The following is a 14,732-nucleotide window of genomic DNA, read 5'->3' as shown; positions in this document are numbered from 1 at the left end:
TTTTCACTTGCATATTTAAAAAGGAAGGAGATTTTATTTTGTACCATCGTATTTTATCACACTGTGCCTTTCCAAATTAGTTTATTACAGTTCAATTTAAACGTAGGCTTTTCAAACTTGAAATGCTTAAATAAATACTTTTTTAAATCAGTAGCGTTTGTATGAAGCTTGCAGAAAAGCAGCAACTGCTTCAGTTATATATTTAGTGGAAAAACCTTTTTTCAATTTTGTGTATTGTACAAACAGCAGCAGATTGCCTCCTCTTCCTCCCATTGGAATTGTCCTCCAAATTTTATTTTTATTCGTTCAAGAGATGTGGGTATCACTGGCAGGGCATTCCTAATTGCTCTTGAAACTGGTGGTTTGCCACCTTTTTAAAGTTTTAAAGTTTATTTATTAGTGTCACAAGTAGGCTTACATTAACTCTGCAATGAAGTCACTGTGAAAATCCCCTAGTCGCCACTCTCCGGTGCCTATTTGGGTACACTGAGGGAGAATTTAACATTGCCAATGCACCTAACCAGCACGTCTTTCGGACAATGGGAGGAAAATGGAGAACCCAGAGGAAACCCATGCAGACACCTCCGTGGCCCAAGCCAGGAATTGAACCTGGGTTCTTGGCGCTGTGAGGCACCAGTGCTAACCACTGCCACCATGCCCACCACCTTGAACCACTGCAATCTGTGATGCAGGAATACCCTATCATGTGGGTATTCTTCAGTTTACTGTTGCGAATGGACAGGTGATTAGTGACAGAAATGTTTTTAAATTTGAAAATCTGTAAAAGATTCTTTGAGAAAAACATTTAATTGGTTTAAATGACATGTCGCAATTGTGTGGTTGGCTTTTGTTTGGGCTTTGCATGGAATTTCTTAAGCATATTGGGCTGTTGTAAAGTGCCTGTTAATCTACGAGGTATAAAATAGTAGTAAAGTGAAAGTCTCTGATCCAATTTCTGAGTTGAGTTGAATAGAGGAATCTGCACCTTATTGTTCACACTTGACATTGGTTTGGACCTTCTATGATTTTGTAAACTTGTTTTAATATTAGGAGAAAGTGGATGTTTCAACCCACTCAGTGTTAATATTTAGTTATTCCAAGAGCATAGCTCTACATACATGCAAGCACTTTTGTAAAGAACTTTCTACTGGTTGGAAAAGTGTGCTTTATTCTTCCACTGGGCATCACACTGTATTTAGATATGTTTCACCTGTATTGAAGAGATATTGGTAGCGTTAAAATGTTGTGAATATGTATTTAAAAACATTGGTTAAATCTTTATTTGTTTAACTGGAATTTATATTTCAACTCTCATTTTCAACTCTCTTTAAAACAGTGTGTGGATGTGGTTAAATGTGCTGTAATTTTGTTCATGTTAGACATGTCATCTAGGATTCAAATAGGCCTAAAATAGTGTGAATGTTTCTAAATGTTAAAACTTGTAATGGACTAGCCGTGTGTAGTGCTAGATGCATTGAGGAGCCTACGTGCTGCAGTTAAGCTTTTGTCAGGTTGCCAGAAGTGGGATGTACCAAGCTGGAAGCACTAGATATGAAATAGAAAATTATCAGTAACTTATTCTGCAGGATTTTAGTCTGTTATCTGTTTTCGTTTTAATTTATTTTTTTCCCACATTTTGGAACTGATACATAAATTGATACTGAAAGCCACTGGATATAGGAAATGAGCAGGAGTGGTCTGGTGACATTATCTTGATTGGATTGGCTGTAGTGTATGATGTAAGAGGTTATAGTGCAGCCCTTCATAGGTTTTAAAATGAATTCCAAGACACCATTATAAAAAGACTGCATTTCTTCTTATGATTGACCCTGAACAGCAATGTTTGAATCTTGATGTGCAACACAGTTTGGAATATGGAAGAACTAGAATTAGACTATCGTAGAACAGAAATTCACTGTGCCACAGATTTGATGTTTTACATAGAAATGGATCCACCAGGTAATTCTACAGTAAAACCAAAACAGCACTGGTTTTAATGTAGGTATTTGTGTGTGCAATCTGACAATAGCGGAACTGTCTCTTTTTTAAGTGATTACTGAAGGTTAGAGTTGTTAAATGTTTACATTTTCAGACTACACAAAGCACAGTTATTGTTGATGATGAATGTTCCCCCACCCCCACCCTTTGTACTGGATACGATAACTTCAGAGCTGTAGGGGGTACTTCAGTCATTGCTTGTAACTCCATTTAACAGTAAATGGGACTAGTCTCTTTTTTTATCCTTGTCAAACAATGCTGGATAATGAAGGAAATCTGCAACAAACCAAAATCTTAATCTATGTAGTGAAATGTTCCTATAAATATTTGATATTTTTATCTTGCTATGGGGTTAGTAGTAAGCGGCTGGTATTCAGGAAGGTACATCATAGTGCATTTTCCTGAAACTGAATTGACAACATTGTGCATTTTTCAAGAATTTATATAATGAGTCAACGGTTATTAGTCCCTAGTATTGACTCTAATGACACCTCTAGGATTGCACAGAAAAATTGTACTTTTATTTGATAAATCATCATAAAGATATTTTATTGAGACAAGTGGAGGATTCAATTGATGCTATTAAAACAATATATATGCATCTGCTGTTCTCTTGTGCTATGAAATTGCAGTTTGTTTGCAGAAAAATCCATTTTAAGAGCAAAGTTGTTTAATCCTGAATTACTTGTGCAGTACAAGGAAGCATATCTGTATATTTCTGGAGCTACATTGAAATCTTAAACTTGAATATTTAGTTATGCTGTCTGCTTTTAGTTTTGCTTGTACTTGATTAATACAAAATATAAAAAGAATCTTGGTTAAATGTTTAGCTTTATTACAAATTCTTGCATCTAAAATTGTTGAAATTAATGGAAATAGTTTTATGCAAACTTACAGGTGATTTTTGTAGATGCACATTCAGCAGAATTAGCTGAAATCACCTTCACTTTTTAAATGTGCATTTTTAATGACCAGTTTTTTGTGGTTGGTGTGAAATACGTCCCAGTGATCATACTTAAGCTTCAGATAAAATCCTATAAAGAACTGGGCTATGCTTAGTAATGTGTCTATATTAATGACTAATCTTTGAAGGCTTAATGTCCACTGAAGCTGAAAAAATCCTGCGGTATTGTTTTTATTGGCTGTAGGGTCTGTTTCTGTATGCCTCATTTAAACAGCTTTTTGAGCAAGGTTTCAGTGCAGTGCCTTAACCCTTTCATTGTCATTTTCACCCCCACAGCTAAAGTGCTTAAATGGTTCTTAAATATATTTTGAAGTAGCTTTTTGGAAATTATATCCATAAATTTGAAATTATGAAGCCAATTTTTGAAGATAAATGAGAATATTTGAAAAATGTTGAGAATTTCTGATTTTAATATATCCATTGTATATCTGTCAAACGCATTATAGTTTGATTGCTTTTAATTAAAGCAGTGAATTGAATACCTAATTAGCAATTTTTATCATTGACCTTATTTCCTGCTGATCTTCCAATACCAGTTAAGGTGGTTATGTTAAAGTGTGCTTTTTGTTTGAGCAAAGCCCTTCAATCTAGGTATCTCTGTATTTCAATACTTATTTCTTTTTAATTAGATGCTTCTCGTTTGACCCAGTTTGTGCATCACTTGAAAATGTCTTTAGATTGGTACTATCGCACTTTGTCTCTCAAAAAAAATTATCCAGGATATTTCAGTATTAAGCTAGCTTGGTGGTTGGATTGCAATTGGGTATGCATTGCTGATTACCAACTAACAGCATCATACATTTTAAAAATATATTAATGTCAGGGGTTGCAGTATTTTGGTCCGCTCTCAATGTTCAGAGTTTTTGGATAGCAAAAGCATTCTTCAGATCTGAAGGACTTGAGGATAGGGGAGGGTGTGGGGGAGCGGATTGGTTGACCTCATTGCAGATGGATTATTTCTCCATATTGTGTAAAAGATGCATTTTCTTGAATGCTTATAGAAAGAATGTTCCACTACTGCATTTATACTGTATTTTAGGTTAGCTAACTGAATCCAGAATACCAGATTTCTAGCTTGCTGCTAAAATATGCAGTTTTGTACTGTTAATGTAACATATTTTGTTATAAAGAAGTTGAACATAACCTGATTTTTAATTAGAGCCAACTCTAATGCACTAAAATCTTTTAACTACTGCATGTTCAATTAGATATTTGAGTGCAGTGAGTTGAAGGTATGTGTGTTCTTTGTGGCTCCCTGGTGAATGATGAAACTTTTAATTCCCAGTACATATTTCACATGATGTCATTGGAGCATTATAAAGCAGACTTATACAGGAGAAAACATGAAAATGTTGGATGTTTTCTGAAATTGTGTTCTTTCTAATCTCTGCAGCTTTGCCTCCAAAACCACCAAAACCCACACCTGTAACTAATAACGGGATAAACAGTAACATGTCTCTGCAGGATGCTGAATGGTACTGGGGAGACATTTCAAGGTAAGTCTGTAACTTTGATAGTTCCATTCTGATTTAAGAATATAGAGAATACAGTAAGCATGACAGTTCACTATATCAAGTTAACTGGTTTGCATCTGTTCCAAACCTGACTATCAGAATTGCAAGGCAGAAAATGACTTAACATAAAGTCTGATAATAGCAAACCAGAAAGTACTGGAGTGGTGTTTTGGATATACATATCCGGAAAGAACTGATGGGGCTGGATTCTCTTTTCTCCTGGAAAAATAGAGTAGAAGGATGACCTGATAGATCAGTATACGATAGTCACTGAGAAATCCATAAGGAATTCAGAGGAAAATTCTTTCCAAAAAAAAGTGGCACAATTGTGGAGCTCGGTACCACTTGAGATGGTTGAAGCAAATAGTTGATGCATTTTAAAGTGAAGCTAGGCATGCAGATAAGGGAGAAGAGAATAGAGGGTCAATTTAAATGAGGAAAGATGGGTTAAAGCTCAGGTGGAGCATAAATGTTAGCATGGGTTGGGTGGATCAAATGGCCTGTTTCTGTGTTGTAATTCCATGTAATATTTGTAATACAAAGCTGGTAGTTTGCCGTTATGTATGGAAATTTCCTTGGAATATGGATTGGATTGAGAATTTGTTCCCAAGGAAAGGGCAAGTACCTACCATAGCGGGGGTGGGGGGACATTTAATTCCCAAAATACCAACTTTGCATTTTGGCTCCCCCACCCCAACCCGCCACCAAAAAAGGATTTATGTAAATGTTGTTAAATGTATTTTCCCTGCTTGATAAATTCATAGCCAGTATCTTGCTAGATTCAGTTGGCTAGATGGCAAGCATGTGGATCAGATTAATGGTAAGAGCACGGGGTATAATGGCTGTTCCAGCTGAGGTAGACTCAGCATGCCTCCGTGCCCTATCTGTAGTTTTTTTTTAAATGGCATTTTGCCATAATGCGGCAAATAATGGCCAAGGACCTGCCTTCGGGCAGAGAACTCCAGAAGGTGGTGATCTTGCTGGGTGCTACTTCATGCAGAATTTAGAACTGTGCAGAATGGTTGTCTAATTGAACTACTTTCCTATCTTTTCTCCTCCCCACACCCCCAGAGAGGAGGTCAATGAAAAATTGCGAGACACCGCTGATGGTACCTTTTTAGTCCGTGATGCTTCTACAAAAATGCATGGCGACTATACTCTTACCCTGAGGTAAATTTTCTGAACATTTGCTATGATCTATTCGTCCTTTTGCAGAATCTTGAAAAATATTGTGCTAATATTTGTCACCTAAAACTTAAAAATGTGATTGTTTTCAGGAAAGGCGGCAACAATAAATTAATCAAAATTTTTCATCGAGATGGCAAATATGGCTTTTCAGATCCGTTGACTTTCAATTCAGTCGTAGAACTTATAAATCACTATCGTCATGAATCGCTGGCACAGTACAATCCTAAACTAGATGTTAAATTGCTGTACCCGGTCTCCAAGTTTCAACAGGTATGTTATGTTCTGGCATTTCTGGTCCAATTAATGGAAGAATCAATTTTGTCTTTAGCTTTGTGTATTGTTGAAAAGTGAGTCCTGAACACAATACTTTAAAAGATATCGTATTCTTTTAAATTGTAACCAACTTGTTGCCTATATTTAAGTTATAAAGGAAACCTACATGTATAATATTGAATGCTAGACATAATGCTATTTGAGATCAGAAAGGTTTTAGACTCGACCAGATTTTTAACTGTTGCCAATAATTTTGTATCACATCATTTCCTGCATTTTATTTTTCAGGATCAGGTGGTGAAAGAGGACAACATTGATGCAGTGGGCAAGAAATTGCACGAGTATCACACTCAGTACCAGGAAAAGAGTAGAGAGTATGACAGGCTTTATGAAGAATGTACAAGAACATCTCAAGTGAGTTTCTTTGCCACCAAACTGGTTGCTTCTATTAAAATTTAGTCTCTTTTTTCCTTCAAGCAAATTCTGAGAGACATCTCATTGTGAAATATTTGAATGGATGGTTGTGTTTCTTGGTTGAATTCAGTATTATTCTCACTAAAATCGGATCCATTTCATCAATAAAATAAAACATTTTTCACTTTACCAAAAATCATCATATTTATGTTTGCTGATTTGTTTTGTTTTCAATTAGGAAATTCAAATGAAAAGGACAGCTATTGAAGCATTTAATGAAACAATCAAAATATTTGAGGAGCAGTGTCAAACACAGGAAAGGTACAGCAAGGAGTATATTGAAAAATTCAGGCGAGAAGGAAACGAAAAAGAGATCCAGAGGTTTGTATTTTGTTGAAGCTTAGTCTTATTTGGTTTGGTAAATGGATTTTTAAAAATCTGTTTTTGATAAGTGATGTGTCAATATGCTTTACAGCCAATGAAGTACTTCTGAACTGTAGTCCTTGTCATAAGAAACAGCACAGAAATGGGCCATATGGTCCAACTTTCCATCCTGCCATTTGTTTCATTTGCGCCTCCTCCCATTCTTCTAATTCGATCATACAGGCCTCCTCTCCAGTTCACTACTTCTTTCCATCCTCTCTCATATTCCTCCATTTCCTTCTCCCTCATATACATTGAACTTCTCCTTAAATAGATCAGTGATCTGATTCACCCACTCCGTGTGGCAGTGAATTACACATTTGCATCATTGTGTAAATTCCTTTCTCATTCTTCCTTTGATTCGTTGGCAGTTATCTTCTATTTATGCCTTTGTTCTAGACTTGTCCACAATTCACCCTATGAAACCTCTTCGTTATTTCCTAAGTCGTCTTTTCCAGAGAAGAGCACTAGGCCCCAGTCTGATCGTTGCATTCTCAAAATTCTATTAGCACCTTTGTAAATCTTTTTCTGCACTTCTGCAATGCTTCATTATCTTTCTGTAGCATGGAGGCCAGAACTGCATTTAGTGCTTCAAATGTTGTCTAACCAGGTTCTGACAACTGATGTATGTCGCACCCACTGCGTAGCATTGTCTACTCTTTTAGAATTAAATACGGTTAGCTAAACATGACCCTTGTAGAAATCTGTATTGACTATTTTTTGTTATTTGATCTTTTAGCAAATATTCTGGTATCCTACCGTTAAACTAATTGGTCTATATTAGTTTCTTGGATTAGTTCATCAACAATTTTTTGACGATAGAAAATATATATCTATATGCCAGTCCTCTCCTCCACCTTCTGTTTTTTACTGGGAAACTCTGCAATCTCTTCCCTAGTTCTTGAGTAACCATAGGTACATTTTTCTGGATGGAGGATTTTGCCCTCTAGTTTTGCTCATTTCTCTTGACTATCTTTCTATCACTAATATTCCTCTTGCAGTTGTCATCCTCCTTTATTAGATTCTTAAATGAAAACTGAACCAAAATATTTGTTCAATATCCATAACCATTTCAGTATGAGCTCCTGTGCTTCGATTTACCTTGTCTTTTAGTGCTCTACCCTATCTTCATTGTGTTTTTGGTCTAGCTGTTCATATTCACTTGATATCCCTTCTTGGTCTTTTTGTTTGGATTCAACTTTAACAGATCTCTTCAAGGCTTGTCTCCTTATACCTTCTAAACCATATTCAACACAAAAAATATAGTGAAGGGGCAGTTTCTTTGTAGGTATCAAGGTTGTATAGTCACTGGATTGATTGTTTCCAGTTTAATGCTAATGTATCTGCTTTTATTCAAATTCAGCGTTGCTCATGTTTTGCTATTTTTCTCCAGAATTATGGTGAATTACGAAAAGCTGAAGTCCCGTATCAGTGAAATTGTTGACAGCAAACGGAGATTAGAAGAAGACTTGAAAAAACAAGCAGCTGATTATCGGGAAATTGACAAAAGGATGAACAGCATTAAACCTGACCTGATTCAATTAAGAAAGACAAGAGACCAGTATCTTACGTAAGCAAAGTATTTATTATTTAAACCTTAAAATGCTCAATGCTCAGCAGGTCAGGCAGCATCTGTTGAGGGAGAAACCGTTAACAGACACATTAATTCTGCTCCCTTCTCCACTGTTACCTGAGACACTAAGTATTTCCAGCCTTTTTTTGGTTTTGATTTCAGATTTGGAGAATTTCGCTTTTTTCTTTCAAATCAGTATCAGTGGTGGTCAAAAACGGTACAGATGCTTTATAAGTAGAACAGTTGAGAATATGATTCTTATTCATAATGCTTGGGTCAAAACCTTAGCATCAACTTTCAAACTCTTTATGGCTCAATTGCATCATTTGCAAATAAAATGCATCACTGCAGCATACTGAGAAGGGAAAAGAACAAGAAGTTAACTCAATTCTTGGAGTCTAGTATATAGATTTTGTTGAATATAGTAATGGAAATATCTACAGTCATGGCTAATTTGAGTAAAGGAACATGGTATGGAAAGTCAGAAAGGGATATTCAAAGCAGCATTCTAAGTACCAGAAAATACCCTTAAGTTCAATAACACTCACCCCCTCCCCACCCCCCAATAATATTTTATTTTGTTTTTGAAGGTGGTTGACACAGAAGGGTGTTCGACAAAAGAAGATCAACGAGTGGCTTGGTATCAAAAATGAAAATGCTGAAGAGTAAGTCACTTCAATTTCATATCTCTAAAAGCATACACACATTTTCAGGTGTTTTGTTGCTCTTATAATTGAAAATATTATTTCTTTTAGCCAATACTCTATGGTAGAGGATGATGAAGATCTGCCTCATCATGATGATCGAACGTGGAATGTAGGGAATATTAACAGGACTCGGGCAGAGAGTCTGCTGAGGGGAAAGCGGGATGGAACATTCCTAGTCCGAGAGAGCAGCAAGCCAGGCTGTTATGCTTGCTCTGTTGTGTATGTATATTCATCATTTGAAGCAGATCTGTTAGAAATTGAAAGCAAAAAGCTTGCATATATAAAGTGATTTAACATCCTACTAAGCCTATAACAAAGTGCTTCTCATGCATGTGAATTATGAGCAGGAGTAGGCTACTAGGCCCTTAGAAACTGTTGTGTTAGAAGTGAACATGCAACCATTTTTCACACAGCAGGATTACCTAAGCATCTTTTTGGCATTGGATGACATGGAACCTTAATTCAACACTCAAGGGTGACCTCCAATAGTGTGGCATTCTTTCAGTGTTGCATTGGAGTGTCAGTCTATGTTATACCCTGAAGTGTGGCTGAACCCACAATTTTGTAATTCAGAGAAAAGAATCCTACCAACTGAAGTATGATGACAGCTGGAATGTTACCGCCGTTCACGCTGGTGGGATTTTTCCATCCCGCTGCAGTGAACTGAGATTTGGCTGGGTGCCCATGCATGGCGCGAACAGCCAGTAAGATCGCGTCCATCAACTTTCAACCAGTCCCTTGTGACAATTTCTGACATTGTCTTTGTCCCCATATTTTTATCCTTTCTCATCGTCATCTCTGCCCAATTTTTCTCCTCTCCGTACCAATACCTCACCAATGTAATGTATGTAAACCTGTGGACTGACGTTCAGGCAGTCTTTTCAACCCAGGTCAAATGTTGCAACCTTTCTCATGGCAGTATCACTGTTTTGTTAGAATATTTTTCATCTTAGTCTTCTGAATACTAAAGCAAAATACTGCAATGTTGCTAAAGCTGAAATGTGTAGTGATATTTTCTATCAGAAATAAAATTGGAAGATTTGTTTTCCTAAGAAAGCTCTTAAAGTTTGCTTGTTATTATTTCTAATGCATTTCAGTGTTGGTAATGTCTGTTTCCTTTTTGTAGGGTCGATGGTGATGTGAAACACTGTGTCATAAATAAAACCCCCACAGGATATGGATTTGCAGAGCCATACAATTTGTACAACTCACTTAGAGAACTGGTGCTACATTATCAGCACACATCGCTTGTACAGCATAATGACTCCCTCAATGTCACACTAGCCCATCCAGTATATGCTAATCAGAGAAGATGAGAGCTGAACATCTTGATTTTTGACTGCCGGACATGAGGTCATTGAAAATGGCTCTTATTCCTTTACTCTGATTCAGTTTGACTCCTGTTCAGAAGACAGAGTGCAAAGTTGACTTCAGATTTAACTGGGAAAGGCAACCGTGTGGAGCTGTGAATGTAAATTCCTAAAGTGCTTTTTTAAGAAAGCACAAGCTAATTGAGGACTGCTAAACTATCTCCTTTTTGGGGATGTCGGGGCCTATTTTTATTGGTGCTTGTTTACATTCTTCAAAATGATTTACCAGCTGGAATGTCGGATGCTGCAAATCCATGGATATAAAAAAAAACTGAAGAACGGACTTGAAATGTCAATTTTATCCAGTGGTGATGTGTGTTTCTTTGATCCTGACTGAGGGAATATATCAGAATGGAACGACCTGTTTGAAAAACAAATGGGGACTTTATCATGTGTAGCAGGCTGGCACTTTGGAAATCTGTACCAGAATTAAGACGAGAAAGGGAATGTTTTGTTTGGTAGGGGGAGGAAATGGACGCTTAGAACAAAGTGCCAGATTGGTAGAATTCAGGCTATGTAAGCCTGCTTTATAAACTGTTTAAAACCTGAAGGAAAAGACTTCAACAAAAAGTGGCACACAGTATATAAAATCATTGTAAATAATACGTGTACGGATTATGTCACTCTGGGAGAGTCGATCAAGTAAAATGGTATCAACCTAACTATACCAGATTTTGCATTCTGTGTTTTCCTATTTTAAAGCTGATGTGTTTTTTCAGACATTGCTATGCAGGGCTGCATATTGCATATCATATTGCATATTTTCAGAAAAAAATACCCACAATATAAGCTTTGTTTTGTTGCCTATAAGTGTTGTCAGTTGTTATAATAATCTTCTGTTGAGTGTTTTCAAAACACAAAGCGTGCCTGTGAATGCAACTTCTAAAGTTGGGAGGGGAGGGAGAAGATACTGATGCATCTGAAGCTTTAATAATGCTATCTTGTGTAGCATATTTGGCTATATTAAGCCAAGAATAGAAAAAAAAGACTTCAAACTTGTTTCAGATATTCTTCATTAAATGGCAATGATTTTTGTCATCCAGTTCAAAAATATATTTTAACCATGTTGCTTTTAGCCAATGCAACAATTTTTATTATGATGTATCCAGAAAACACTAAAGAAAATCTTTTTTAAAATAAGTCAGACTTCCATTGCCAGGCCATAAGTTAACATTTTTAATGTATGTTAAACTTTATTGCAACAGCTTGAAAACTGGAGCTCCCCATCTCCCTCAGATTGCATCCTTCCGAAAAAATTTCAGGCTTTTGAAACCTAAGCTTTGTATTATCTAATTGCTATTTCTTAATTTTCCTCTTTCTTTTCAACTTTACCATTGTCCTGTACTGATGGGCCATTTAACTTTGTACCTCAATTGTAAAAAATAGGCTTGTAATGGATGTAATTGCAACCCTGCAACAGAGCATCTAGTGGCCATGCTAGTGGAAAAAAACATACTTGATATCAAAATCCTTTTATCCTCCAAAGCTCATTGCATTGCTTTACTTCCGTTTATTGTTTCACACAACGCAAAAGCTGAAGTGTTTTGTAACTTGGTGCACATTTGGAGACTCCTGAAAAGAGGTCAAAATACCCCACGTGTTGTGCTAAGACTTTCAGCTGAAAAATGTAGCATAAGGTGGATAAAATTTGCCAGCCTTCTGGATCAGATGGCCATGGGTTCAAAACCTTGGATTGTCAATCGTATAGCTCTGCTACTATTTACTTGTGGGTTTTTTTGCTATTCATGTCTGACCAGCTAGAGGGTACTTCATTTCACTTCACCTCCACAGTGAAGATGTGAAATACCAGTAAGCCACTTGCCCACCTACAAGCACACTTTGGACCATCTAGCTGCAGGGTAATATTGGCTGCTGTTATGAAATTAGGTCATGATAACCTTGCTGCTAACCCACTGAAGGAGAATCAGTGGGAATTGGTAGATTATGCAAGAACCTTTTTACGAGTGGGGGGAGCAGAAGGGATTAATGGTCACAGGAGAAACAAAAAACTAGTTTTAAAACAATTATCTTGGAGCTAATCTTTCGTGAGGCTAAAATAAAGTACTGTACCATGAACTATATAGCTTCTAATGAAATCTGCACATTGCATTACTTAAAAATATGGGCATCCATAACTATGCAACTTGAGTTGTTACAGAGAACATGAGCCCAACCCTGCTAAAAGACAATCAAGTAAATTTTAATATTTGTTTAATTGTTCTGCAGATCCAACAATTATGCAAATGGTGGTCAAAGATGATTCATTAATAATGAAAAATGAGGATTTGCTTACTACGTGCACAAGTTGTAGTTTAATTTACAAGTACAATGCATATCCTCTATGCAAAAAAAAATCCACCTATTGTCAGCACGCTCAGAAATATAATTGTTTACTTAAGTACATGATACATAATGAAGCTATTAAATGTGAAGTATTAGACTTTCAATGAAAGACAAACTAGAGTTTAGGATAATACCTTTTGCTGTCCTATTGTGCACACCACTAACCCTACTGCACTTTTTGCAAACACTTCTAACTCCAGAATGCTTTAGCATTTGGTATTGTGAAACAATTTCGATACAGGAGGTCACAGCAGGATAATTGTAGTTCCACTAGCACGCTTTATTTAAGCTCTTCCAAAGGTACCATGAGCTTTATAAATTTAATTCAACTGTTAAATGTTTGGATGTTGAGAACTGGTTATGCACACAGAAATTTTCTTCTGTACTGAAACATTTGTTTCTATGTCTCTTTTGTGTACGTTCTGTATTTAGCTGTGTTTTTGAAGAAGCTTTGCTCCTTGAATGTGTGTAATGCTTCTTTGTTTTAATGGTACTACTGCTGTTGTGCTTTTTTAAAAAAAAATGCATTGTGTGCCATTTTTGTTCAGTGTTGCATTTCTATGGAAGTTCCTTTTTTGTGGGCTATTCATGTGGGTTTTCATGTGGAGATGCATATCTTAACAAGACTGATCTGAAAGGATATTAATCTTGTAATTATTCATGAGCCATTTCATTTCTTGAAGTAATAAATGTAGTTGCAGAATTTGTGCTGATGTTGGGTGTTTTAAAAACTCCACCACCCCTTATACCAGATCTCCATTCTACAGGTTGCTGAGCTTGGCATTCACCAGAGTGACTGTACCTTGAGTGCTGGTTGGGCTAAATTCACTAAGGGGAAAAGGGTGAAACTCTTGGTTGTTCTCACGCGAGACAACATTCAGTTCGATTTTCTTCTATTCGACCCGTTACTTCCAAAAGATACAGATACAACTTAAACACATTAGCCCTGCTGTGCACATTCACAGGTAAAGTCATTCATATTGTATGATTCATCACCATGAGACTGCAGTTGCTGCCCAATATGCTGCTATTTTTCAATCCTTAGAAATTCAAAAACTCCATTAGTTGAATAATGTTTGTAAAGTAGTCGAGATTGCTTTGTTTAAAAAGCCTATTGCTTATTTTATTTCCTTTGAATATTGAGAGGGTAGCAGGACAAGATGTAGCTTGTCTGAGAAGGCAGCACCATTACTGTTGAGTACAACCTCTTTAAAAACTATGCTTAAGCTCTAGGTTTGATATAGTTGTCTTGTTTGAAGTTGCTATAATCCATGTATTTGGCTATCATAAGGAATAAAGTTTTATTTGGAAAAAAAAAATGTGTGGAACTGAAGAGGAAAAATCTGAAAACAAAGTTACCTGGAATTTCTACCACAGCCACTGTGGACTGCTGCTGGTTTTTATGTAACCACAGTGCATGATTCTTACAGAATTTAGTGATGAGCTGCATAGTTATTTTAAGCAGCCATGAATGAGGGAAGTGTACAGTTGCCATGGATATTGACATGCAGAATCTATTAGATGCAGAAATCCTTGGTAATGGTGCACGCACGAACGCATAAATGGCATTGGAGCTAAAAAAAATAAATTTTTTTAAAAAGGCTCTTTTTTGGGGCTGCCCTAACCATGAAATTACCATTTATTTCATTTTAGACCATGTTTGAAGTTTAACTAACATCTTTCCTAATTTTATTTCTCCACGGGATGTAGGTATCGCTGACATGTCAGCATTTTTTGCCCATCCTCAAAGCACACTACCTTAAACTGCTGCAGTCCGTGTGGTGAATACATGGATAGTGCTATTAGGGAGTTGCAAGATTTTGGCCCAGCAACAATGAAGGAACAGTTTTGTGTTTTCCAATTCGGTTGAGTGAGTGATTTGGTGATGGTGTGTGCGTGTGCTGTCCTTGTCATTCTGGGTGGAAGAGCTTAAGAGTTTGAAATGTGCTGTTGAAAAAGCCATGG

General features: G+C 36.6%; 1 protein-coding gene across 6 annotated transcripts in view; it reads left to right on the top strand.

The window, feature by feature from the left end:
* Positions 1–13,470, top strand: part of pik3r1 (phosphoinositide-3-kinase, regulatory subunit 1 (alpha)) — a 76,029-nt gene extending 62,559 nt beyond the window's left edge. For 5 of the 6 annotated variants that reach the window (XM_078215001.1, XM_078215002.1, XM_078215003.1 and 2 more), the window contains 9 exons: positions 4,356–4,458; positions 5,548–5,646; positions 5,754–5,934; positions 6,226–6,351; positions 6,590–6,732; positions 8,168–8,344; positions 8,938–9,012; positions 9,103–9,273; positions 10,181–13,470. In XM_078215001.1, coding sequence (XP_078071127.1) covers positions 4,356–4,458; positions 5,548–5,646; positions 5,754–5,934; positions 6,226–6,351; positions 6,590–6,732; positions 8,168–8,344; positions 8,938–9,012; positions 9,103–9,273; positions 10,181–10,370 — 1,265 coding nt within the window. In that variant the 3' untranslated portion in view covers positions 10,371–13,470. Of the gene's footprint in view, positions 1–1,838; positions 1,960–4,355; positions 4,459–5,547; positions 5,647–5,753; positions 5,935–6,225; positions 6,352–6,589; positions 6,733–8,167; positions 8,345–8,937; positions 9,013–9,102; positions 9,274–10,180 lie in introns of those variants that run through there. The other variant, XM_078215006.1, reaches the window with a different exon arrangement.
* Positions 13,471–14,732: the final 1,262 nt, after the last annotated feature.

Source organism: Mustelus asterias, chromosome 6 (genome assembly GCF_964213995.1).
Source record: "Mustelus asterias chromosome 6, sMusAst1.hap1.1, whole genome shotgun sequence".
NCBI classification, from domain to species: Eukaryota; Metazoa; Chordata; class Chondrichthyes; order Carcharhiniformes; family Triakidae; genus Mustelus; species Mustelus asterias.
Note: the sequence above shows the minus strand (reverse complement) of the source record. Positions and strands in the feature narration are given on the sequence as shown.